The sequence below is a fragment of the Chanos chanos genome, chromosome 12, assembly GCF_902362185.1.
Source record: "Chanos chanos chromosome 12, fChaCha1.1, whole genome shotgun sequence".
NCBI lineage: Eukaryota > Metazoa > Chordata > Actinopteri > Gonorynchiformes > Chanidae > Chanos > Chanos chanos.
This window is the reverse complement of record NC_044506.1, coordinates 21654073-21677991: the sequence shown is the minus strand read 5'-3', so window position 1 is coordinate 21677991 and position 23919 is coordinate 21654073. Positions and strand designations below refer to the sequence as shown.

Here is a 23919-nt window from a genome sequence, read left to right as displayed (position 1 = left end):
TGAAATGACAAAGAAACAATTATGTTCTAATGTGATAAACATTGTGAGTCCATAGTATCCATACAAATTGAGGCCAGATTATTATTTTTGCTTGAAAGTGATGCAAAGTCTTGACATCCACCATAACATGATGTAACATGGTCATTAGGGTAGGTTCTGGAAGACAAATGGCACAGTTCACAAAGATTAAACCTCCTTTCAGAAAGATTAAACCTCCTTTTTCTGATTTTTTAAAATACTTGAACCTTCTACGCTTGCAGCTTCTGTCACTCAAAACTACGACCACCCTCATCTTCATTCCTGCAGACTACGGGTCATATTTCACTAACTGCATCTCAAGTTAAGATGATGTTGATTGGATAAAGACAGAGACGGAGACATGGAGAGATTACATAAGCAGAGAGATATTAGGAGGTTGAGACAGATGCTTTCCAGTGCCTGACAGAAGATTATGTTAGTAATCTCCCCAGTCAGAAAGTAAAAAGAAAGGAGAAGAAGTGAAGAGAGAGAGAATGTGGAGAATGGACTCTAAACCATGTGCAACTATGTGTAACTTCACTCACAAAGATTTGTTCTGTCTTTGGAGCCACTGAAAATGAACTTGCACGTCAAAACATGTTCATAGCAAAATGCTTTATTTCACAGTTTTAATTTCGGTTGCTCCAATTGCTTTAAAAGCAATAGAACGAATACAAAAAAGAAAGACATGACATAGGTAAACAAATAAAATACAGTAATGATTAAGTGAATAAATGTATAAATCACTCCAGCTCATAGGATGCCTCTAATTTCCTATTTTAACCTTTTCTAGAGCCACATGTCATTTCACAAACAAAAGATGAGACCAGTATTAACATCACAAAAATATGAAGCACAAATGTGATAAAGGGCTTTTACAGCTGGTGAATGTAATATGGGGAGGTCAGATAACAAGACCTGGAGTGGGACAAAGTACTTGAAAAGAAGAAGAAGGAGAAGAAGGAGGAGAAGAAGAAGAAGGAGAAGAAGAAGAAGAAGGAGAAGGAGAAGAAAAAGAAATCATGGGTTCTTTTCTTAAAGAGAAAAGGCTTCACGAACAGTATAAATGGGTGGGAGAAACTCTCCCTAAACTGATCTGATCAATATCAGCAAATGGGATTTAAAACACATCAAAATAACACAGAGAAAAATGAACAACATTCAATTAATATATCTCTTTGTGTGTATTATGACTGAACAATTGAGAAAAGGTAAGATGGACCAGTCATTCATATTTAAGGTTTGGCTTTCGAAAGGTGTTATGTCTTCACCCGCTGTACAGAGAGATTTCAACCAAACTGGCAGATCTAAGTCGGGTTGCTTTGATTGTTGCTTTGATGAAAGCCACCTTTCTGGAGATGAGGAGGTCCTCATAAAGACATGATTACATCCAGTGCCCCACCACACAGGAACAATGCTTACATCCTGTCTGCCACTGTATACATACACACACTAGGTCAACAACATTTACTGACTTGGCAGCACAGGGAAACTACCGCGTGTTTTGGTCCAGTGTAGAATCCAGAGTGCTCATGAAAACAGTCAAGTCCTTAAATTCAATCACTCACATGGTTCAATTACTAAACACTGTTATGTACATTTTATTTACAAAGACACCGGGTTTCAGTGTTATTCACACTGGTCCCTGATCAGCCTTTACATCTCATTTCTGTAAATGACATTTGGGCTGGTCCCAGAGAACACAGGCTATTTCTTTGGTTCATACTGAATAAGGCGCATTGCGTCTTCATTCTCCAGAACTCCTTTAATGAACTCTCCTTCAGCAACCCGTTCTGAGAGAGAGAGAGAGAGAGAGAGGGAGAGAGAGAGAGAGAGAGAGAGAGAGAGAAAGAGAGAGAGAGAGCGAGATGAATAAATATGAATTTGTTGATGAGAAATGATAAAGGTACAGTTCTGACATCGCCCTCGTCCTCTCTCAGGAGACAGGTTAGTGAAGCCAGCGTGGGCCGTACAGAGGGCAGTATACAGTTAATGACAGCACAGAGCTACCGCGGCTTTGAAGATATTCAGATACCATGCAAAAAAAAATCAAAGACCCCCATGTCACTGCAATCTCTCAGTACAGTTTATCTCCACATCACACCCCACACTACCACCTGCTCCCTCTCTCTGCTTACCGGTGTCTTTTTTCCCAAAGTAGCCCCAGAGTTTGTCTGCTCTCTTCTCTGGTGTGTTTTCATCACTGGGCAGCTCAGCCTGCTTCTCTTTGGGGATGAGCTTGAATATGGCCTGAAAGGAGAACAGAGGCTGGTCTGAGACTTCATTCATTTTTAAACTGGGAGACAGGTCAAGCAGTGGGTTTCGTGGGTAACGTTAGGGTCTCTCAAACAAAAGTTTTGAATAACTAAGCAGTGCCTATTACTGGGGCCAGAGAGGAGTTGATTTTGATGATGGATTTCTGAGTGATGATGCACATGGTGGGGAAGACACTGACCTTGCTTTGAGAAAACATCATATTTTTTATGATCCTGGTGCTAGAGTGCTTTTGGGAAACTCAACTCCATCTGATTCGGTGAGAGAGCGTTCTGTCATCTGGAGAGAGCATTCACTTTAAACAGCTCTCATTTTTAGAGAGCAAACAAAATGTGTGTTTTTAGATAAAGCGTTAGCATTCAGGCGTCCCTAAAGCCGACATCCAGAAAAAGCCCATAGCCTCTTTTCAACCCTGTGTGAATATTGATGCAATGTCAATCATCAAAAGACTTTTCTCATTCAGTTCACCAATCCACTTACAAGAAAAACCTACGCCTCCAGCACCATCACTGTCTCCACGTCGCAGCTTCACCCACAAATCTGATCAGGTCCGAGATTTTCTCCAATAAAAATAATCAACAAACTCTTCAACACAATCAAAACAGCCACTGCCATAACCTTTCAGCGTGACGACTGACCAACAGTAATCTCAAACCAGTGATTACACACCACTTTCACTGTGTGTTCTGGTGTTACCTCTTGTTCAGTGTAATCTGTCAGCAGTCGTGAAGTCCACATGTAGCCACAGAATACATGAGAGAGATTATCTGCAATGTATTTGTATATTTAATTTTGAATGTTTGAGTGCTAGGCTTTAGATAAGAAAAAAAGTATTTGGAGACCTTAAATGCATGTGCTGTGTAAAACAGCAATGTGTGCATCAACCTTGGGTTCTCAAGCGAAACAGCTCTACCGTAGTCCTAATCTGGAGTAAGAGAAATGAGCCATAATCCCGGGCTGAATGCTGGACTTTCTCGTCATCTGTGCTGGACAGGTATGTAGAAGTGCTATATGGGTCCACTGTGTCAAAGCCACAGAGCAGAACAGTGAATTAGACACTGAATCTGTCCTCACAACACTTCTATCCCATTTCACAATGTTCTCAACTTCCAATCAGCACTAGCAATACAAACTCAGACCATGACAAATCTGCTTAGAGAGTGAGATTATATAGAGTTATTTATTTATTTATTTATTTATTTATTTTCATATTCTTTCTTTCTTTCTTTCTTTCTTTCTCTCTTTCTTCTAGAGGGCAATGTCAACACTCATATGCAAGATTGACATACACTTGATATGTGATATAAACAGTACATATATCACTGTGGTGTTTAAACTTGAAACTGTCAACTGTTTATATTTGGTATGTGGCATACAGTCATCACGTATCAGTTAAACTATTCATATCTTTGACACGGGTCCTGTTCTTTCATTCATTCAGAACCAGAGCTGAGCTGCATAGTTCAGATTGCATTCCTCTTAAAATACTTAGAACTATTTTAAAAAAATCGCAATACAACCCTAGATTAAGAACTTTTTTTTTTTCAAAAGAACTTTGAATACAAATATCTAACTGTAAACAAAATCATTTGATGAACTTATCTTTGAAAATAAAAATGCACTAGAAACTTGTCCCTGTTAACCAGGATAGATTTCATACTGAATTCATACTGAAATCTTATCAGAGTGTAACTTACTCTTTTAACCTTGTCTACATTCATTTCAGCCTCATTTGAGATTTTAGTTTAAATGACACTGTGATTGTCTTTCCTAAATGTATCCATGTTTTACTGTTAGGTTCTCTATAATGTTGTGTTACTCATCCTGCTGATATTCAAACAAATTGTAGGTCTTTTGTCTTTTAATATATTTAAACATGATTTGTTCTTTGAGCAATATCCCAAATACCCTCTCTGCTATTTAGCTTTGGCACACTAGCATTTAAATTTGAGAAGAGATGATAACCTTAATAGAGATTATCTCTCCGACACCTTAAGCTGACTCCTTTAATTACTGCTTTTGTTTTTCTTTCTTTTTTTCCCCTATGTCTGTTTGGGAAAGGGCCAAGACTGTGACCACCACAGGGGCAGATCAATTCCTGCTTAAGCATTCCTTTAGACATTAACACCGCCCACTTTAATCAGATCCACCCACACCTGGGGTCAGGGGGAGGTTACTTCAAAAGCCCTTTTTACGCATTACTGCCAATCTGAGTATTGGTTTCCAAACCACTTGGCAGTTTTGTCCAACTCAAAATTCCCTCTCTTCAGTGTCCTGACTCAAAGGCCATGTCTCTAATTCCAGCTGATGCTTGTGTAATCTGCCTTTGGCACCATTTAGGATTCCTTCGCGTAGTCACTATATTTACCCCGTCCCACTCCGTAACACGGCTTAAGCTTAAAGCCTAGTGCCAGGTCATGCGCTTTTGTTTACAAGCTGCTGATTTGGGCTGTTTTCTATTCTAACCGTTAGCTAACAATGGCCTAAGAAAGGCCCACTGAGGCAAGGCTGTTCTATTTATGTCTGTGAGCTGATATATATCAATCATTCTTAACCGCGATTGGCCGAAATCACGCTGCTTAACTTCCAATCTGTGGCTGAACCTCACTTGCCCTCCTCGAAACGGAGACAGGATCTGACTGTAAACGTCTTCCGTGGAACGTTTTTAGCCAGTATTTAAAAGCATTTAAAACTTGATGTAGCTTTTATCAAGCCTTACTGTTCAGCTGATCTGGAACTTTATCAAGCCGGTCTGTGTTATTTGCTACAACAGCAATCGAAGCTGCCCGAGGATCAGAGGGCAAGAAAAGAAAAAAACGCTCTGATTCAGAGAACTGCGTTTGACACTGTGTTTGAATTAAGTGTGATGTCACTTAATTGCTGTGTAGGCATGCTGTTAAATCCTGATGACACGTAGAGTAAGGGAGCTTTTCTCTCTTTCTTTTTTTCTCTCTCTCTTTTTTTTTCTCTCTCTCTTTTTTTTTCTCTCTCTCCCTGTCCCATCCCTCTCTCTCTCTCTATCTCTCTCTCCCTCTTTGGCCTCTGAGGGCAGTCAGAGAAAGATGGTCTGTGCTGATGTGACAGTGAGGTCTGTGGAAGAGGCCCAGGGCAAAGCCTGGCTGGTCTTCTGACTCAGAGACAGAAGCTAGAGAAAACTGACCTTACAGATCTGACCTGTGGAGCCTGAGAGTCACCAGGGCCATGAAAACGCTGCTCTTTTCTACCAGGCCATTTTTACCCCCATGAGGAGCTCACAGTTTCTCTCTTTGTCATTAAAGGGAGTCTCACCTTCTGTAGAAAAGTAGATGGAGAGAAATAGACTCTAGACCGTCCCTGTTTTTCCAGTCCAGAAACATGACGTTAACACCAAAATCACGTATTTAATACTCTCTGTCTATGGGACTGTGAACTTAAGACCAATGAGTCTTTGTCTAGTTCATGACCCCACGTAACAAAATCAGACTTAAACTTAAAGGTATGGATGCTTGGGTATAATTACACCAGTATCCAGACTGTAATTACAATGTTTCCGACACCTTCTTAAAGCATGTTTGGTATTTCATGGCTATTTCAAGGTCATGTTAGTTAAACATGTAGCTACATTCTTGTTACTTTTGATCCCTGGAGCATGTTGAACACTTAAAGATGTGAACGAGATGAACAGACAAAGCCAATACATGGTTGTCATCACTGGATCCATGAGTGACATTATGTTTTGGGATGCTGTTAATATGCTGATGGCTTTTAGAAGGTCACGGGCGCTGCAGGTCAGTGTACTGCCTCAGTCTTCCCCTGGGATCTGCTCTGTTGTCCATATGTGCTGATATATATTTTTAAAAAGTATGACACTATGCGTCCTAGGGCTGAATCAAAGAAAACAGACCCAGAGAAACCAGAAAATGAACCAGAAAGTCAAAGTTTCATTAGAAGTCAAAGGGGGAAATGTCCTCTTTGGTACTGATGGAGAGTGTGTGTTCTGACAGAGCAGTGTGTTCTGATTTAACACTTGACACGTGGCCCTATTTTAACAGCCGAGCACAATTTGTGTCACGTAACACTATCATAAACCAGTCACCCAGTGTAAGTTTCTTGGTGACTACCTCATCCTCATCACTGGCTCTGTCTCCATTCTCCTCTTCTTCATCTCTTCTGTGAATTCAGTGAGTTGAACTACTCAGTGTCTTAAGGATCATCTGATTATCAGAACTCCCAGTGTCAGAAAAGGATTGAATCAAAATCGACAGAGGGAGAGAGAGAGAGAGTGAGAGAGAGAGAGAGAGAGAGAAAACACTTTCTCAGAAGGAGGATTGCTTAACACCTGATCCATCTTTATCTCACATCTACTCCTCCACCCAGACAACCCCATCACGTTCCTCCCGATCCGTCACTCACCTGGCAGATCTCACACACTTCAGCCTTGGTGATGTAGCCATTTTTGTCCACGTCGAAGAGAGAGAAGGCCCACTCCAGCTTCAGCGCCATCTTTCCCGAGGAGGTCATGTGCAGAGCCACGATGTACTCCTTGAAGTCCAGCGTCCCGTCGTCGTTGGTGTCGAAGGAGCGAAAAACGTGCTGCGCGTACGTCTTGGCATCGCTGTCGGGGAAGAAGCGCCCGTAGATCTCCTCGAAATCGCTCAGCGTGATGCGGCCTGACGGACACTGTTTCTGGAAGTTCTCGTACCACTCTGTGATCTCCGCCTCGGAGAACTTTGTGCTGACCTTCAGGTCGTCCAGTATCTCCCTGGACACCACGCCGCTTTTCGCGTTTCCCATTGCTCTGGAGGAACAGTGGAGATCGTCCTAAGCCCTCTCTGGAAGTGTTGGAGGCCTTTGTTTGATATGTCTGAGTTCTTATTTTAACTCTCCACTTCCTTAGCAATCCTCTCCTGCCTGTACACTTCCTCTGACCAGAACAGCCCTACACAAAACAAATACATTTGAAAAACCATAATGCAGAAAGCCTTGGAACAGACTTGCACACGTGAAAATTCATACATGTTATCCCTTCCACTGTGGTGAAGATTTTCATAAAAACGTTTTTGCGACAGACAGTGAGGTTGGAGTTTCATCAAATGAACCACAGAGACGCAGATATGAATCGCATTCAGTTCTTTTACTTTACTTTTATCTGCTCTCATACAGCCTCAGTTCATTGCAACAAATGATAAGGGTGAGTAAGGAAAATGCAGTCTGAGACAGTCAGGACATCGAAGATCACTGAAGACAGGAGTAAAAGAACCACAGTGATGGTATTCTAAGGAAAGACTGATGGGCACAACAGAGACCAAAGAGTCGTCGACCAGTGAAGACACCAGAGTAAGATTCATTACGTCCATCAAACACCATCAATCAGCAATTAAGACTATGTTCAAGCCAATAAGAGAAACAAAAAGCACCGCATTATTTTAAAATATGATGCTCACCTGCGTTAGTCAGAGGATGATCCTCCTAGAAACAAGGGATCCTGGTGCACAGTGAGAGAGCTTGAGAGAGGGTGCGACAGAGATCAGGAGGGAAGGGACCTGCTACTGCATAAGGGGGATAAGTCAATTAGACTGGACTGTAAGAGGCTGAGCGGTAAAAGAATCCCAAATGAACTTCTTAGCCAGTGCTCCCTGGCTCTTATCACCCCACAGTTCATATTTGGTTTCTCTCTCTCTCTCTCTCTCTCTCTCTCTCTCTCTTTCTTATTTATATCTCTTATATTTTTAACTGCCTGTTTCTTCAGGTGTTTCCTTGTCTTTATTCACCGTTGTCCCTCAACATTCATTTAATAAATGCCGTGACTGTTCAAAATGCATCCATGTACTGTATTTACAGAGCAAAACCACCCCAAATGACTCATTCTGTTCTACTCTGACTCACGCTTTGTCCACATGGAGCCATGGCAGTGACTGTGAAGAAGCTCCAGGTGAAAACCCTTAACACTCTCACAGCTCTGGTAAAGCAGTCAGATCTCACATTATGTTTGAAGCAATTTCCATTTTGTTCTACAGTTCTGTAATTTCACAACACCGTCCTCTCACCTGGGATTTCTTTTTTTTTCGTGACAGCTCCGTCAAAACCCATCAGTCTCCCATGATGGCTGAGTGATTTGTATATGATATTGTAGGGTTTTACTAGTTTGACTCTGGTAGACTTGCTGAAGTGACCATCACTTTCATGATTGTTCCTTGACCAAGGCATCTGCTCTGGTGAATTATACATTGGACATGTCTTTCTCAGGTGTTGCTGGTGACCAGCTACTGTGTGTGCACAACTTGTAATCATTAACGTTTTCTATGATTCCACTTCCAGCAGAACCAACAGAATAACAGACCCAGAACAGATGACTTGTCCATTCACTACTGATGCATGTGTTATTATCATTATTATTATTTTTTTTTATTTTATTTTTTTTTAGTGTTGTTGTTGTCATCATCGTTGGTGTTTTTGCTGTTATTAATATGAGTTTCTCAGAATTTTTTTTTTTTTTTTTTTTTGGATTTCATGGTCTATTCTAAAGTTGCTAAGCCCATCCACCAGAGTTGACCATCAAAACCTTTGGGGTCATGAGGTCTTAGTGATGCAGCTTAGGCTAAACAAGTGTTGCTTCTCTCTGACTTAGCTCAAGAGCCTTCAAATGCGCTTAAATGACCTTTCACCCACACACAGTGTTTAGCTCCCTGGCCATCTCTAATGCTGAAAGCATTAAAGTTCGAGGAAACATCTCTCTTTTCTTCTTGCTTTATAGTTTCTGTGTGTGAGCATTTGTAAAATAAAACCCAGACCGGCCCAAAGTTCTCCTGGTCTGTTCTCTTACAGAGGTTCTCCTGATCTACTCATCTGGGCTTGCCACTCACTGCTAGTGTCCAAAGGTCCAGCTAAAGTCAATTACTTTATTGGCTCCATTAACCAATGCTCTGCCCCTCACACTCTGGGTTTTCTCTCCCTGAGTTTCCTCTCTCTCTCTCTCTCTCTCTCTCTCTCTCGTTCATGGTCTGTCACATTTGCAAATTTTTGAAACTTTGAATGTTTTTTTATATTACTTGTTTATGCCAGACTTGATAGTCCAAGAGGTCATTTCTAAAAGAGCACTGTCTAGTAAACAAAGTGAATAAATAGAAATACAAAAAAAAAAAAGAAAGAAACAGTAACTAAATAAAGTTTAAAATGATCTGAGTCTTGAGCTGCTGAAAAACATCAGACTGATTTCATTTATAGACTGAGTGGAGCTGGTGTCAGGATAAGTCCTTAAGATTTGGACCATGAGGTAGTGACATCATATTTGATGGTGGGAAACTTTTGACGTACACGGAGGCAAAACTATTTCCGGGGAGAAAACATCCACTCCTCTTCACTGACATCAGCAGTCTTCTCCTGCATCCTGTTTTTCTCTCCTTTCCTCGCCTCATCCCTCTCTCATTTAACAGGAGATTTTCTTCAGACTAGAAATACACCTGGAGGGAGTTCCTCTTTATCGCCTTAGCGTCTCCAGCTCCGCCCCCTCTCTGTAATTCTGCCGCCACCCCTCCCCCCCTCAGCAGAAAACCCCACCAACAATCCCCCCAAAACCTTAAACCTCTCCATAAAGACAGACAGGTGGAGAGAGACGCTATGAACAGAAAAACAGGAAAGCACATGTACGACAGTAGACGAACCAATGAATAAATGAATGAAAAAGGGGGTTGAGAGAAAATGAATAAAAAAAAACGGCATCCAAAACCCTGAACACACTGTTAAATGCGCGGGACACCATATGCCAATAATCTCAGGCTGAAATCCTATTAGGAGACTAATAGAGGAAAACACCCTCTTATGTAAAACATCAACATAAAACAAGGACAGCAAGGTGAAGCTTTGTCTACATTTAGCCGGCTGCCTGCTTGCATTTCTCCCTCCTGACTGTGTCCTGCCCTGCCCCTGCTCTCCACATCTAACCCTCTCACCACAGGAAGGCCGTAAACATCTCTCTGATTAATGGCTTTAAGTCCACTAGAGCCACCATAAACGGCTGGCTAACCTCACCGTGACACCTGGCTGAAGAAGGCCAGTGCCGCTCTGATAAGCTCCGCGTTGGACTTGAGAGGGGAGTTTAGCGCTCAGTGTGTCCTGATGCTGGAGAGAGCCACGGTCAACACAAGCTGGCACACAATGATTCTCTCTCTGCTTCACTCAGGTCTCAGTACAGGAGAGAAGGTTTGAATGCAGCACTTGCCTCATTTACCAATACTTTTATCACTGAGTAATAACTTGAAAACTCCCCCAACCTGACCTTGAAATTGACTTACAATTTTTTTTTTCTCCAATTGTAAGTCAGTTGCATGTTCAGAAGCACAGGAAAACTGTAACGTCAGGCATCAGGGCACAATGACATCATTCTTGTCATTGATCGAAGGCACTGCGTTTACTGTGTTCTGAATATCCACAGTGTTATTTTCTTTGTTGATCATTATCATTAAAAGCTGTAATATTCTATCTGTGTCTGCTTGCTTTTCTCTTTACGGTCCAACTTCACTCACTTTAAGGTCTACACTTTGAAATCTTCAGATATTAAACATGACAAAACAAAACGTACATTCCTACCACCGTATTTTGTCCATTTTAATAGACGGGTGGCTCAAATTAATAACACTAACATTAATGAGTGTTTCCCCTGAATTTATCTCAGATTAATAAATCTGTAACTGCAACAACTAATCAATATCCCATAGAGACCTGACTTCCTTATCCTGTACCCCGTGTTGTGCGTGCTTCACGGGGTCCCGTCACATCCTACAACATACCATATCCAGCAATCATCAACTCAAAAGCCTGAGAGCCATGCCCAGTCTACAGCTGTTTGGCGAATATGATAAGTTAGGGATTATAAGTGGTATGTATAGTATATATGGTAAGAGTTCACCCAGTGCTTAGTTTGAAGTGATTGGGCCAAGACCTATCCAGTTATTTTCAAATCTGCAAGGGGGTTCTGGAGACAAAGAGGGTTTTTCAGAGTGAGTTTAGACTACTCACATTGGATGTCATTGTGGTGCATCTCCATCCCTCTCTCATGATCTTTTGTGTCTGTTCAGCCTACAAAATCAGGTCCAGCTCTCTCTCTCTCTCTCTCTTATAGTCTGTTAAATGTTTGTGTTTGGATTCTTGTTGCAGCTTTTGATGATCTCAACGTCAGTTTGAGAGCTTTAAGAATGACATTGCCGGTAGGCACAGCTAATTGTCCTGTCATCCTGATTCAAACCTCTACGTCTGAAGAGATTAGACTAATTGTGTTGCAATTTGTTTTTTTCCCAAAAACAAAAACACACCAGACGGTCCCTACTGACAGAGTCACTCCCCTAGCCTTCCTAATACAACGAGGGACCTGAATTTGAGTGTGTCTTTGTCTCCACCTAGAGTTCAGTTACCCTCTCTCCTCAGCGATCATCTTCTCTGCTAGACCATGTGAGGCTGTGCATTTCTCTTCTCTCACCTGACAGAGCACACTGATCCTGATTTTCAGAAACGTGTGTGTTTTCTAAAAGGAGAATGTGGAGCAGGTGTGACTTCCTGTTTGGAGTTTTTAACGTTCTGACATTGTAAACACTCTGTAGGTCTGTGTTAGAAAAAAGGTCTCTTCAGACATAAAAAACATTTATTTGGTAAACAGGTGAGCAGAAAGAAATTCTGCTGCAAAACACATGACAGGATTTTGTAACATCTTTCAAATAAGTAAACGAATATTAAAAACATAAAAGGAATATTTCTGAGTTTTGGTCCAGATTAAACAGCCAAAAGAAATGTTCTTTACACTGCTAATATTACTGAAATGTCAAGGACAGATGGATGAATACTAACACTGTGAAAATCCAAATTAAAAAACAGTTCCAGTCTATACTTTAACTGCTACATCACAGAAGAGAGATATAAACACTGTTGTAAACAAATACAGTTATGCAGCAGGCTACCTCTCAGCCTTAATCACAAGCATACATCAAAGGACTCAACATGCCCCATGGCCTACAAATTCAAAATGACTGATTTGTGCATTGAACTGTGTGGTATATTCCTGTTAAAAACATGACTTTTATGCAAAGTCAAAAATAAAGGCCTGGGACAGAGCCTTTGTAACTGTAGTGTTGGGGTTTTAGAGAAACTGTCGTTCTTAGTTACCATCTTCATGGTTACACAGGGCCTGAAGAACAAACAATGTGAAAGTGAAAACCAGAAAAACAACAGTTCAAAGAAACTGGTTTCAATACCTGTCAAAAATGGAGCGGGAAACCAGTTTTAAAAATCATAACATTTAAGGAAGTTGTAAATGTCTCAAACTTCAACAGTGACCCTTAGATATCCATAGTGCCTCTTTCCCATAAAATTCACCGAAATCCAAGCACCTCAGTCAAACAGCAATCAAAGTGAGGAAACTAATGATGAAATCAGCCCAACAGTGCCCTTACTAAGCATTAACTCTCTCCATCCTCACCTTCTCATTTTGGATGATCAGGGCCCTCTGTGACCCCTGTGTGTACGGATCTTCCGGCTGAGGGTACGGGCCAGGCGGTCCACAGCGCTGCCAATGTGTCCGAGTTCTTTGCGTGATGTCAGACCCTCTATATTGCCACTGTACCACATCACCCAGCCGCCCAGTGACATCAACACCAGCAAAGCTCCGGTGTACAGAAGCAAGTCTCCGAAATCTTGCCCCTTCATCTGCAAAGGAGCAAACACCCCCAAAAGCAAGGCCACAACGCCTAAAACGTCAAAGATCACCGCGAAGGCTAGCGCCACTTTACAGTGGGACAGTCCGTCACACGCCGCCATGACTGATGGGAGCAAACACAAAAACACCGTAAATTAAAGTGCATATTTACTGGCTGCTTTGTTATACTGTTCTATACTTCTGCTTTTCTCAGGCTAACAATAATGGTAATGGGTCATTTACATCACAATATACACTGTTCGTTCAGTCGCTCAGCTACATCTCTCATTATTTAGCCCAACCTTTTTTTCCCCGTTAGACAGCTCACTACCCAGTGTGGTGTACACATCTGTTGGAACGCATCTAATAGACACACTGATTGCATCGCGACCAAAGCGGTTTTAAAAGCCGAAAATTATAGGAGGTGGAAGACAAGAAAAATCATACGCGGGATTTATCTTTCTTGCTAATTATCATTTCAAAATCAGGGGGTAGCGCGACGAAAACTACAACTTCTGTTGACTATTTCGTTGGATACTAGAATGTTTATGGGCAACTTCACTCACTCCCAAGGTATATCTTTTCATTAGCTGGTTGCATAGACCACTTACCTCCTCGCGCTATGTAAATATGCTGTATTTTAGTAATTCTGTAAACTACAGTTCATTGTAGTTTTAGAAGTGGAAGCCAGGTCCCCAGCTGCTCAAGTTTTACTTCCGGGCACACCTTTACCTTGATACCCGACCCTACCTGAACAAGAGCCCCAATCATGTCTCGTCTCGCCTCTGCAGCCGACATTCTGGTGCAGCTATTTCCTCTGCCTTCAAGTTTATGCAAGCAATTGTTAGACCACAGAAAGTAACACACAACGTAGTCCAAAACATTTTTGGCATATTTATTGTTCAACATTTCAACATGTCATAACAATACTAAGAATGAAAAATATTACATTTAATCCCGTTTTCACTGGGTAGGCACTGACCACTTCGGTGCGAACAGATAAAACACGTTTTCACCGTCTTCTTTATCGTGTATCGCATACACTGGCTTAGTGCATGCAAAGCCAAAAAACCCAAAAAAAAACACAATCAGGGATACGAGATTGTTTTTCAAGTCTCCTTTTCAGCAATTTCAAAACTCATTACGGCGCCATAGCCTATGTTCACTAAACAATAAAACCAGAGATGTTTTGACAGAGTAGATGACCGATGATTAACGCACTGCATGGTCTTATTCTTAATTTTCTTTTCTTTTTTTTCTCTCAGTTTAGTGTTTGCAGCATCGCAGAGACATGTGATCCTTGAATGTTGCAACAGACAAACGAGCGCATATCCCTTTGGTTTTTTATGACCGGAAGATGGTCAGAGTGAAGGCGGGTCTATCGGACTAAACGTCCTCGTTGGCTTCCACTGTGTTTGAGGACTGTTGGTGTCTCAAACACTTGTTAGATGAGCATGATCGACTGAGGAAGGTCTGTATGGAGTGCCCGGTCAATCTTGGTGATGTATAAATCTGTGGTCATGCACAATAACAACTCACTCGTCGGGGCCAATCAATGGGAGGACTTACCGATTGCTGTTAGTTTGTTTAGCAAATAAGTTATCCCGAAAGTTTTATTTGTGACGGATAAAGTTGGAATCGGTTAGAAAAGTTGCCATCGTGAAGCTCATACAAACTAAAAAACCCTCTGATTTTCTGGAAAGAAGTTGATAAAACCGAAGCAAATGATACTTCGGGTTTTGCTCTCCAACGTTAGCTAGCTAGCTAGCAGAGGAAAGCGTGCGTTATTGCACATTTAGCGCAAGGGAATCGAGAATGCTGAATTTGCCTGACAGGAAGAGAGAAATCAGCTAGCTAACCCTCAATTGCTGCCCATTTGGTCAGACTGTTGCATCTTTAGCTATAGCTTTTGTACTAGTTTCTTTAGTTCTCGCCGTGGTAGTAGTCGACGTACGAAAACGAGTTAACCAATACCTTCACTTTATATCTGGCTAACGCTAGATAAAAGCGCACCTGGCTTCGTTCTTTGTCTCGCGAATATTTCATTCGTCTGTAAGTTTCAGAGAGAGTCATTTTTTTAAGTGTACGTGGATGATTATTGAGACCAACGCTGCTGCTCCATTGTAAGAAAATTTGTTTTTGTTCGTAGCTTGTTTACCACGTTTCGGAACTGTGCAGAGATTCAATGAAACGGGATCATGAGTGATACACAGAAAAGCACGAGGAACTCAACAGGTAACGTTTTTTGACAACCTCTTTTGCTCTCTTTTCGTCCGGCTGAGTACAGTGAGACAGTGTTGTTGTATCACCATGTTTTTTCATTCACACTACGCCTCCTAAAGTTCGTAGGAAAATTTTCGTTGCAACTATGAATATCTACAATTTGCCCTGTGACGGTTCGTTTTATTTTCAGTGACGGCAGCGTCCGTTTTTTCCTGTTCTTCTTTATGTGTGTTATCTTTCCTTCCCTACTCACATGTAGATATGAAAAATGAAGATGGGTATGAAATCTCCATTCCTTTTGAGGACAGCAATGTGGATCAGTCTGGCTACTACAACCAGAATGACCAAATTTTTGATGGTAATGTGTGTGTATTGGTGTAAGAGAGAGAGGTGATGTTTATATGTTACAAAAGGAGAATATAATTGTTATCCAAAGACGGCCACTTGAATCAGATCGCCGACTTGAATCATTATGTAATCAACCCATTTATTGAAACAAACAACTGGTCAGCTGTCAAACGGCCGTTAATACGAGCTAAACAGCGTGATTCCGTGTTATTATCTTGCCGCTGAGATGCCTGGAAAGTTTTTTTTTTTTACGTTTATTTTTTTTAAAAGACCTGGCGTTTCTTACAATGGCACACAATCATACAGGAAATATTCACACAGATTTTCAAAACCTTTTTCTGTAAATTTAACAGAGCCCGCAGTTTCGGCCCAGACTCCCCCCTGTAGCCCGTACCTGCTGATCTCCAACCTGCGTGCCCAACTTCAGATCTCTCTGGAGAAGAACTCATGGCTGCAGAAACGCATTGAGGATCTGGAGGAAGAGAGAGACTTCTTACGCTGTCAGCTGGATCGATTCATCTTCACCACTAAGAGTCGTGAGAGAAATGGTGAGGAAAAGGATCTCTGTGAAGAATGGCAGGATCTGAGTGGTCTGATTTGTTCATAGATACTTGGAGAGATGCCAGAGAGGGAAATGTGTGAGGTCTGAAGTGTTTTTTAAATCATTTTTCTCTCATTTTTCTCTCTCAAAACCATCAAGCTGAGACATCACACACGGCCCCCCAGAAGCCCCTCACACGCAGGGTGTCGACTCCCTCTCCATCTCCCATGACAACCCGCTCTGGCCAAGTTCCAACGCGCCACCAGACTCAGAAGCGTAGACGAAGCAACAGTGCACAAGGTGAGACAGAGGAGACCTGGGCAGAGAACACACTTTACAGATGACAGACTAGACCAGAGAACACACTTTACAGATGGCAGACTAGACCAGAGAACACACTTTACAGATGACAGACTAGACCAGAGAACACACTTTACAGATGACAGACTAGACCAGAGAACACACTTTACAGATGACAGACTAGACCAGAGAACACGCTTCACAGATGACAGACTAGACCAGAGAACACGCTTCACAGATGACAGACTAGACCAGAGAACACACTTTACAGATGACAGACTAGACCAGAGAACACACTTCACAGATGACAGACTAGACCAGAGAACACACTTTACAGATGGCAGACTAGACCAGAGAACACACTTTACAGATGGCAGACTAGACCAGAGAACACACTTTACAGATGACAGACTAGACCAGAGAACACACTTCACAGATGACAGACTAGACCAGAGAACACACTTTACAGATGGCAGACTAGACCAGAGAACACACTTTACAGATGGCAGACTAGACCAGAGCAGAGCTGGCCTAAGAGTGCTCACATGGTAGAGTTTCGACAAGTATTGAAAATTTCTTCGTATTACGAACCTCTCATAAGGAGAAGGGTCGTATAGTTATTTTGTTTATTAGGTCACTCTGTATTATTTATTTATTTTAATAAAACACACACTTGCAATACTAATGTTGCAGGAAATGCATGCTATAAATTCAGTGATTTTTTCCCCCCTATTTCTCTCCTATGGAGTCAGTGATAATAATGATAAAAAAAAAAAACATTTAAACTACACTAGCTGATCAGAGCTCTTGCCATACATCTCTCATCTCGGTTTTTAATTTTTTTTTTTTTTTTTAAATTTTATTTATTTATATATCTTTATCTTTGAGCTCTCCTGGAGTGATCCTGTGACTCCAAATCCATGATAACTCAACTCCAGTCCTGGGGACCCACAAAAAAGCACATATTTCCCCTAACCCAGAATGATCACAGCCGACAGAACTCAGCTAGCCAACGCTGAGCCCCTGGCCTCCTCGACTGGTTATAGCAGAGTGAGAAATGAACGTCAGTGTACCGTCTCATGGGTCCACGAGGCCGGAACAGAGAAATGCTGGTTTAAACCATCAGACTAGACTGAGTTATGAGTTTCATACAGCAGAAGGAGCCTTATATATGTGTGATGGCATTTCTCATGTTCAGGCGAAGGGGTGGAGGATGTCATACAGGTTGTGCGTGTTTTGTGAGGATCTCTGTGGTTTTTAATGGGCTAATTGCTGAGTTAGAATGGCACCTTTTACTTTCAGTTCACAAAGCACTGCACACTTTTCACAGCTGATCTCCTCCCTGTACCCCTGAGCCTTCTGATATCAGTGCTAGAATTATGCTTCAGAATCTCCTTAATGTGTGCTGCTTTCCTCAGATGAAGAGGAGGAGGATGTGATAGAGGAAGAGGAGTATCTGGAAGAAGAGGGCTACCTGGAGGAGGAGGAGCTGTTGACGGATGAGGACGATGAGGGGTCAGACAGTAAGGGTTCGAAGAGGAGTCGGTCAGGCAGCAGGTCCAGTAACGGCCAGCCCAGAGTGAAACGGACCCGCGTGTTCCGCATCACCCGTGGCATGGAGAGACAGAGAGGTGAGAGATTCTCCTTATTACAAACATTCCTGCCCATAAACCAGCCCTATGACTCTATATCAGATAGACCTGCCCATAAACCAGCCCTGTGAATCTATATCAGATAGACCTGCCCATAGACCAGCCCTGTGAATCTATATCAAATAGACCTGCCCATAGACCAGCCCTGTGAATCTATATCAAATAGACCTGCCCATAGACCAGCCCTGTGAATCTATATCAGATAGACTTGCCCTTAGACCAGCCCTGTGAATCTATATCAGATAGACCTGCCCATAGACCAGCCCTGTGAATCTATATCAGATAGACCTGCCCTTAAACCAGCCCTGTGAATCTATATCAGCTAGACCTGCCCTTAAACCAGCCCTGCGAATCTATATCAGCTAGACCTGCCCTTAAACCAGCCCTGTGAATCTATATCAGATAGACCTGCCCTTAGACCAGCCCTGTGAATCTATATCAGATAGACCTGCCCTTAAACCAGCCCTGTGAATCTATATCAGCTAGACTTGCCCTCAAACCAGCCCTGTGAATCTATATCAGATAGACCTGCCCATAGACCAGCCCTGTGAATCTATATCAAATAGACCTGCTCTTTAACCGGCCCTGTGAATCTATATCAAATAGACCAGCCCTGTGAATCTATATCAGATAGACCTGCCCTTAAACCAGCCCTGTGAATCTATATCAGATAGACCTGCCCTTAAACCAGCCCTGTGAATCTATATCAGATAGACCTGCCCTTAAACCAGCCCTGTGAATCTATATCAGATAGACCTGCCCTTAAACCAGCCCTCTGAATCTATATCAGATATACCTGCCCTTAAACCAGCCCTGTGAATCTATATCAGCTAGACCTGCCCATAGACCAGCCCTGTGAATCTATATCAGCTAGACCTGCTCTTAAACCAGCCCTGTGAATCTATATCAGCTAGACCTGCCCTTAAACCAGCCCTGCGAATCTATATCAGCTAGACCTGCCCATAGACCAGCCCTGCGAATCTATATCAAATAGACCTGCCCATAGACCAGACCTGTGAATCTATATCAGATAGACCTGCCCTTAAACCAGCCCTGTGAATCTATATCAAATAGACCTGCCCTTAAACCAGCCCTGTGAATCTATATCAGATAGACCTGCCCTTAAACCAGCCCTGTGAATCTATATCAGCTAGACCTGCCCTTAAACCAGCCCTGTGAATCTATATCAGATAGACCTGCCCATAGACCAGCCCTGTGAATCTATATCAAATAGACCTGCCCTTAAACCAGCCCTGTGAATCTATATCAGATAGACCTGCCCTTAAACCAGCCCTGTGAATCTATATCAGCTAGACTTGCCCTCAAACCAGCCCTGTGAATCTATATCAGATAGACCTGCCCATAGACCAGCCCTGTGAATCTATATCAAATAGACCTGCTCTTTAACCGGCCCTGTGAATCTATATCAAATAGACCAGCCCTGTGAATCTATATCAGATAGACCTGCCCTTAAACCAGCCCTGTGAATCTATATCAGATAGACCTGCCCTTAAACCAGCCCTCTGAATCTATATCAGATATACCTGCCCTTAAACCAGCCCTGTGAATCTATATCAGCTAGACCTGCCCATAGACCAGCCCTGCGAATCTATATCAAATAGACCTGCCCATAGACCAGCCCTGTGAATCTATATCAGATAGACCTGCCCTTAAACCAGCCCTGTGAATCTATATCAAATAGACCTGCCCTTAAACCAGCCCTGTGAATCTATATCAGATAGACCAGCCCTGTGAATCTATATCAGATAGACCTGCCCATAGACCAGCCCTGTGAATCTATATCAAATAGACCTGCCCTTTAACCAGCCCTGTGAATCTATATCAAATAGACCAGCCCTGTGAATCTATATCAGATAGACCTGCCCTTAAACCAGCCCTGTGAATCTATATCAGATAGACCTGCCCATAGACCAGCCCTGTGAATCTATATCAAATAGTCCTGCCCTGTAAATCTGTGTCAGCTAGACCTGCCCAGTAAATCTATATGAAATAGATCAGCCCTGTAAATCTGGGTCAGACAGACCTGCCCATAGACCAGCCCTGTAAATCTTTATCAGATAGACCATCCTTATGAATTGGGATCAAGTAGACTACAATAGACCAGCACCTAGGCCAGCCCCTGTAAATCAACCAATCTCACTTTCCATATAGCAGATGAATAATGTAACGGTGTGATATCGGCCAAAACGAAGCCTTAAAGTCTTACAAACCTGATGACCCAATAAAATCCCATCCTTCCGATTCTAATTCCTTCCAGTGAAAGACCCGGCTGGAGTTCTGCTGCGTTATAAGAAGATCCTGGTGACCTATCAGAAGCTGAAGAGCATGTCCAGGGCTTTTCAGGCCCACGGGGTGGACCGCAACACCGTCGCCTCGACCACGCCCATAGCCGAGCTGCTCCTGGTCGCCCCCGAGAAGGTGGCGGACGTCGGTGAGTTCGACCCCTCCAAAGAGAAGCTTCTAGACTACGCGCGGCGCTGCTACAAAGCCCTCGATGAAGCCACTCACGCTAAAGTGCAAGCTTTGAAAAAGAACAACCTGCTACTTCCCATCTCCTACAGATTCAGGAACTGAGGCGGCGCTGAATCCTCCACGCTTACTGGTCCAGTTGACGAGAACTGGGATACGCCAGCAGAGCTAGAGTAGCTGATTGGGTTTTGTTCAGATTCTGAGTGGATTTTTCCTTCTACCTCAGCTCCTGTTAAAAATCATTTCAAGGACCAAAGGTCATAGACTCTGAAGCCTCAGGTGTGTGGCACTTCTCCACGACGTTCTTGGTGGTCAGAGCGAGAAATTATAAAGGGTTATTTAAGAACCTTTTTCATTTGACTATCAAGAACTTGACAGTTAAAGGAAATGGTTAATGTGCTCGAGGAGGTGTGTTCTGTAGATCTGAACGACACACACACAGGGTTGAGATGTGAGTGGTTTGAGTGCAGACAAAGAGAATGTCGCTGACAGTTGAAAGAGACCATTCAGGAAAAAGAATCAAATGGGAGATGTTTAAAAAAAGAATGAGAAAATGGAGCAAATAAATCATGTTTTTGAAAATAGTAGTCGTTCACTGTACCATAAGGGCCTTTATTTTTTTCTTTTTTATACAAATGTCTATTTTTTTTTCCAAAAAAAGATCTTTAAAAGCTTCAGATTTGCCTATCTCCCATAGCAATGGTAAGACTATGTTAAAAAAAAAGAAAAAAAAAAGAAACAAAACTTTAATGTCTGTGTAGTCTCCATGTTGTGGGAATGTTGTCCGACATGGAGGTTTGATAAATGCATCTCAGTATTCATACGGAGGTTCAGTCGTCTGGCAGCCCAGAGGTTGCACTTTTTCCTTTCTGTCATTTTGTTTTTTCTTATTCTCTATCCCAGATTAACATGTGATCTGTGTAGTCACCTCATTAATCCTGTGTTTAATTTCGTTGGATGTATTTGATCAGGACATGGGCTGTTTAGTCCTCTGGGTCTCCACCTCTGGAGTTCAGAATATATTATAAAAAAAACAAAAACAAAAAACAATCATGGCCTTACAGACCTGTGTTCACTAACATCAAATTGAAAAAAAAAAAAACACACACACACAAGACCTCTGGAATGAAAGGATGTATTTGATAAATGTGAATAGCGAGCTGCTCTGATTAAGCAGCCAAAATCATGGTTTGGCCCAGAGGTGCTTGTCTCTGATCTGCTGACTTTCTGTGGGTTTTAGCACTAAACGGGTGTATCAGAGAGTAGATAGCTTACCTGCTTTATTGACCAAAGTCTGAATTGACAGAGCTGATGTACTGACAGGCTAGTTAGATAATTCATATCTTAAGTTAAATATTTGTAGTGTGAGGCTTACACTGTTAGAGCAGTTCCTCTCCTTTGTGTATGTGTGAATTCCCCCCCCCCAAAAAAAAAAAGTCTTTTCACACTAGAATTTGTGAATCGGGCCCCGCTGAGCCCAGGTTAGTTGTAAGCACAGTTTATCAGGGTTTCTCGGATCTGGTTCTGAAGGTCTGGGGTCCTGCTGGTTTCCGTAACAACCAAACATTCTCTGAGAGCTCTGATTGGCTGAAGATTGCACATACCTGTTTTCTGGGTGAAGAAAATGTAAAAGTCAGGTGCTTGATTGGAAGATGAGATTTAGAAAAGCCAGCAGGACCAAGGGGCTTCAGAAACGGACCTGAGAAACAGTGTGTGGGACTGTCCCATGCTCCATGCTTTAGCTGTACAGCAGCTAAGTGGAATTATGCGCTTAAGAAAAAGAAAGTTAAAAAAAAAAAAAAAAAAAAAACAAGTCTGTTAAGCCTGCTCCAAGGACTGAGTTTTCTGTTTTGTTTTTGTGTTTAAAGATGAGTGTGAAACAACACCTTTTGTTTTTTCTTTGTTTGTTTTTGCTTTTTTTTTTCTTTCTCTTTTTGTTGTGCAAAAGTATAACGAAAATAGCATTTTTTCACAGTGAATATGTGTTGGCTCAGGAAGTCTTGTAATGGTGATTAAAAACGAATTTGTGAAGAGAACACTCAGAGCTGCATGTTCGTGGGACCGGGAGAAGAAAGCTCAGTTGGTCTGAAGTGGGAGACTGGGAGACACTGCTTTGTTACCCTGTGTCTGTACATTGGCTCTGACCTCTGCTGTCATGTCAGTCATCACTGCCCTTCTGATTGGCCAGATTCTGTATGACATCACATGCACACGGTGCATTACACACTAGTGTAGTCACCAAAGACCAAAGCAGTTGCTCAGATGTGTCTTGATTATCGACCATCTAAGTCTCCATTCAAACTGCCACTAATCAGGAACACATGCTGTTTTATTATCTGTAAAATCCTTTTGGATAGTGTCCGCTGAGTCAGGGACAGGTGTTCTTTCTTGAGCGTGACAGATCAGTTGACAGTTATTAGCCATTCGTAGCCAAGCATGTATTACGGTCAGTATGTTTCCATGGCAACTTTGGTCATCACAGGACATTCACTGATTAAGAAGCAAACTCGTTATGACAACTACTGTGTTATATTATTATTGTTTTGTTTTTTTTGTTTGGTTTGTTATTTGGACAATATTGACTTCAGGCACCGTAGCAGTATGATGTTCATATAATTTTAAGGAAAAAAGTTTTTGTGATATTTGCTTAGTTTAAAGGCTTCTCTTGATGACTTACACAGGTAGGGTGATTTGTCTTTGGTTCCTGTAACATAACTTTATTTTGTCTGGGGTTTTTTTGTTGTTGTTTTTTTTTTTTTTACCAAGAGCGTGGTTCATTTTGTATAACTCTAGCCTGCTGTACGATTAAACACTTGTCCTTTATTAAGTACAGATGTGTAATGACTGTGAATTGCTGAGAGACAAAGCCCTGAATGGCACGTGACTGTGGAGAAACCTGGCCTGACACAAAGTAGGTTTTCAAACTTTTACTGTGCCAAGTATTTTCACTACTCCAGCATATTATCTATTTGCAATTAGTGGAATAAGCCTGAGTCTAAAGAACCAGCTCTTAGCTGCAGACAACATCACCTTTTCTATGGCAGTATTCTTTCTGGGGTTTTTTGTTTTGGTTTGGGGTTTTTTCACTCAGCATCTAAGCTACAGAGAGAGACAATGAGAGTGGATTAGAGAGCACCGATTTACCTCACCTAACGGAATTATTTAAATTAGTCAGGCAGCCTTAATTACGCGTAAAGACTGTTCAGTAGGAACATTCCTGGACAATTCTCATTGGCCAGTTTTGACTTTGGGGTCAAGCTACCTTAGAAATGCTCCATCAAACTATTGGAATGGACAAACTTGTTTACCTGGTAGCGTTACGCTGACCCTGAAGACGCTGAGTTTGGTATGATGAGGCCCCTGCTGCATTGTCTTCATGTAAATAAAATGGTGTTTTCTCCAATGTTCAGTTG

At 42.0% G+C, this 23919-nt stretch overlaps 2 protein-coding genes across 2 annotated transcripts; one reads left to right on the top strand and one right to left on the bottom strand.

Moving 5' to 3' along the window:
• Positions 1-1725: 1725 nt before the first annotated feature.
• Positions 1726-7065, bottom strand: rcvrn3 (recoverin 3). Its single transcript, XM_030789143.1, has 3 exons — positions 6685-7065; positions 2157-2268; positions 1726-1811 (listed from the first exon to the last, which is right to left on the bottom strand). Exons 1-3 carry the CDS (start codon positions 7063-7065, stop codon positions 1726-1728), a joined length of 579 nt encoding a protein of 192 aa, XP_030645003.1.
• An 8041-nt stretch (positions 7066-15106) lies between these two features.
• On the top strand, positions 15107-21206 carry ccdc106b (coiled-coil domain containing 106b). Its single transcript, XM_030789210.1, has 6 exons — positions 15107-15187; positions 15435-15533; positions 15877-16113; positions 16224-16364; positions 17783-17995; positions 20295-21206. The coding sequence occupies exons 1-6, from the start codon at positions 15151-15153 to the stop codon at positions 20609-20611; spliced, it is 1044 nt and encodes a 347-aa protein (XP_030645070.1). The 5' UTR covers positions 15107-15150; the 3' UTR covers positions 20612-21206.
• The last annotated feature ends 2713 nt before the right edge of the window (positions 21207-23919 follow it).

Coding starts and splice junctions, on each gene's coding strand:
- rcvrn3 (XM_030789143.1), bottom strand. CDS start 7,065: ATGGGAAACGCGAAAAGCGGCGTGGTGTCCAGGGAGATACTGGACGAC. Junction 2,269..6,684: donor AAGTGTGTGAGATCTGCCAG/GTGAGTGACGGA, acceptor TTCTCCTTTCAG/GCCATATTCAAGCTCATCCC. Junction 1,812..2,156: donor CTTTGGGAAAAAAGACACCG/GTAAGCAGAGAG, acceptor TCTCTCTCTCAG/AACGGGTTGCTGAAGGAGAG.
- ccdc106b (XM_030789210.1), top strand. CDS start 15,151: ATGAGTGATACACAGAAAAGCACGAGGAACTCAACAG. Junction 16,365..17,782: donor ACGAAGCAACAGTGCACAAG/GTGAGACAGAGG, acceptor TGCTTTCCTCAG/ATGAAGAGGAGGAGGATGTG. Junction 17,996..20,294: donor TGGCATGGAGAGACAGAGAG/GTGAGAGATTCT, acceptor AATTCCTTCCAG/TGAAAGACCCGGCTGGAGTT.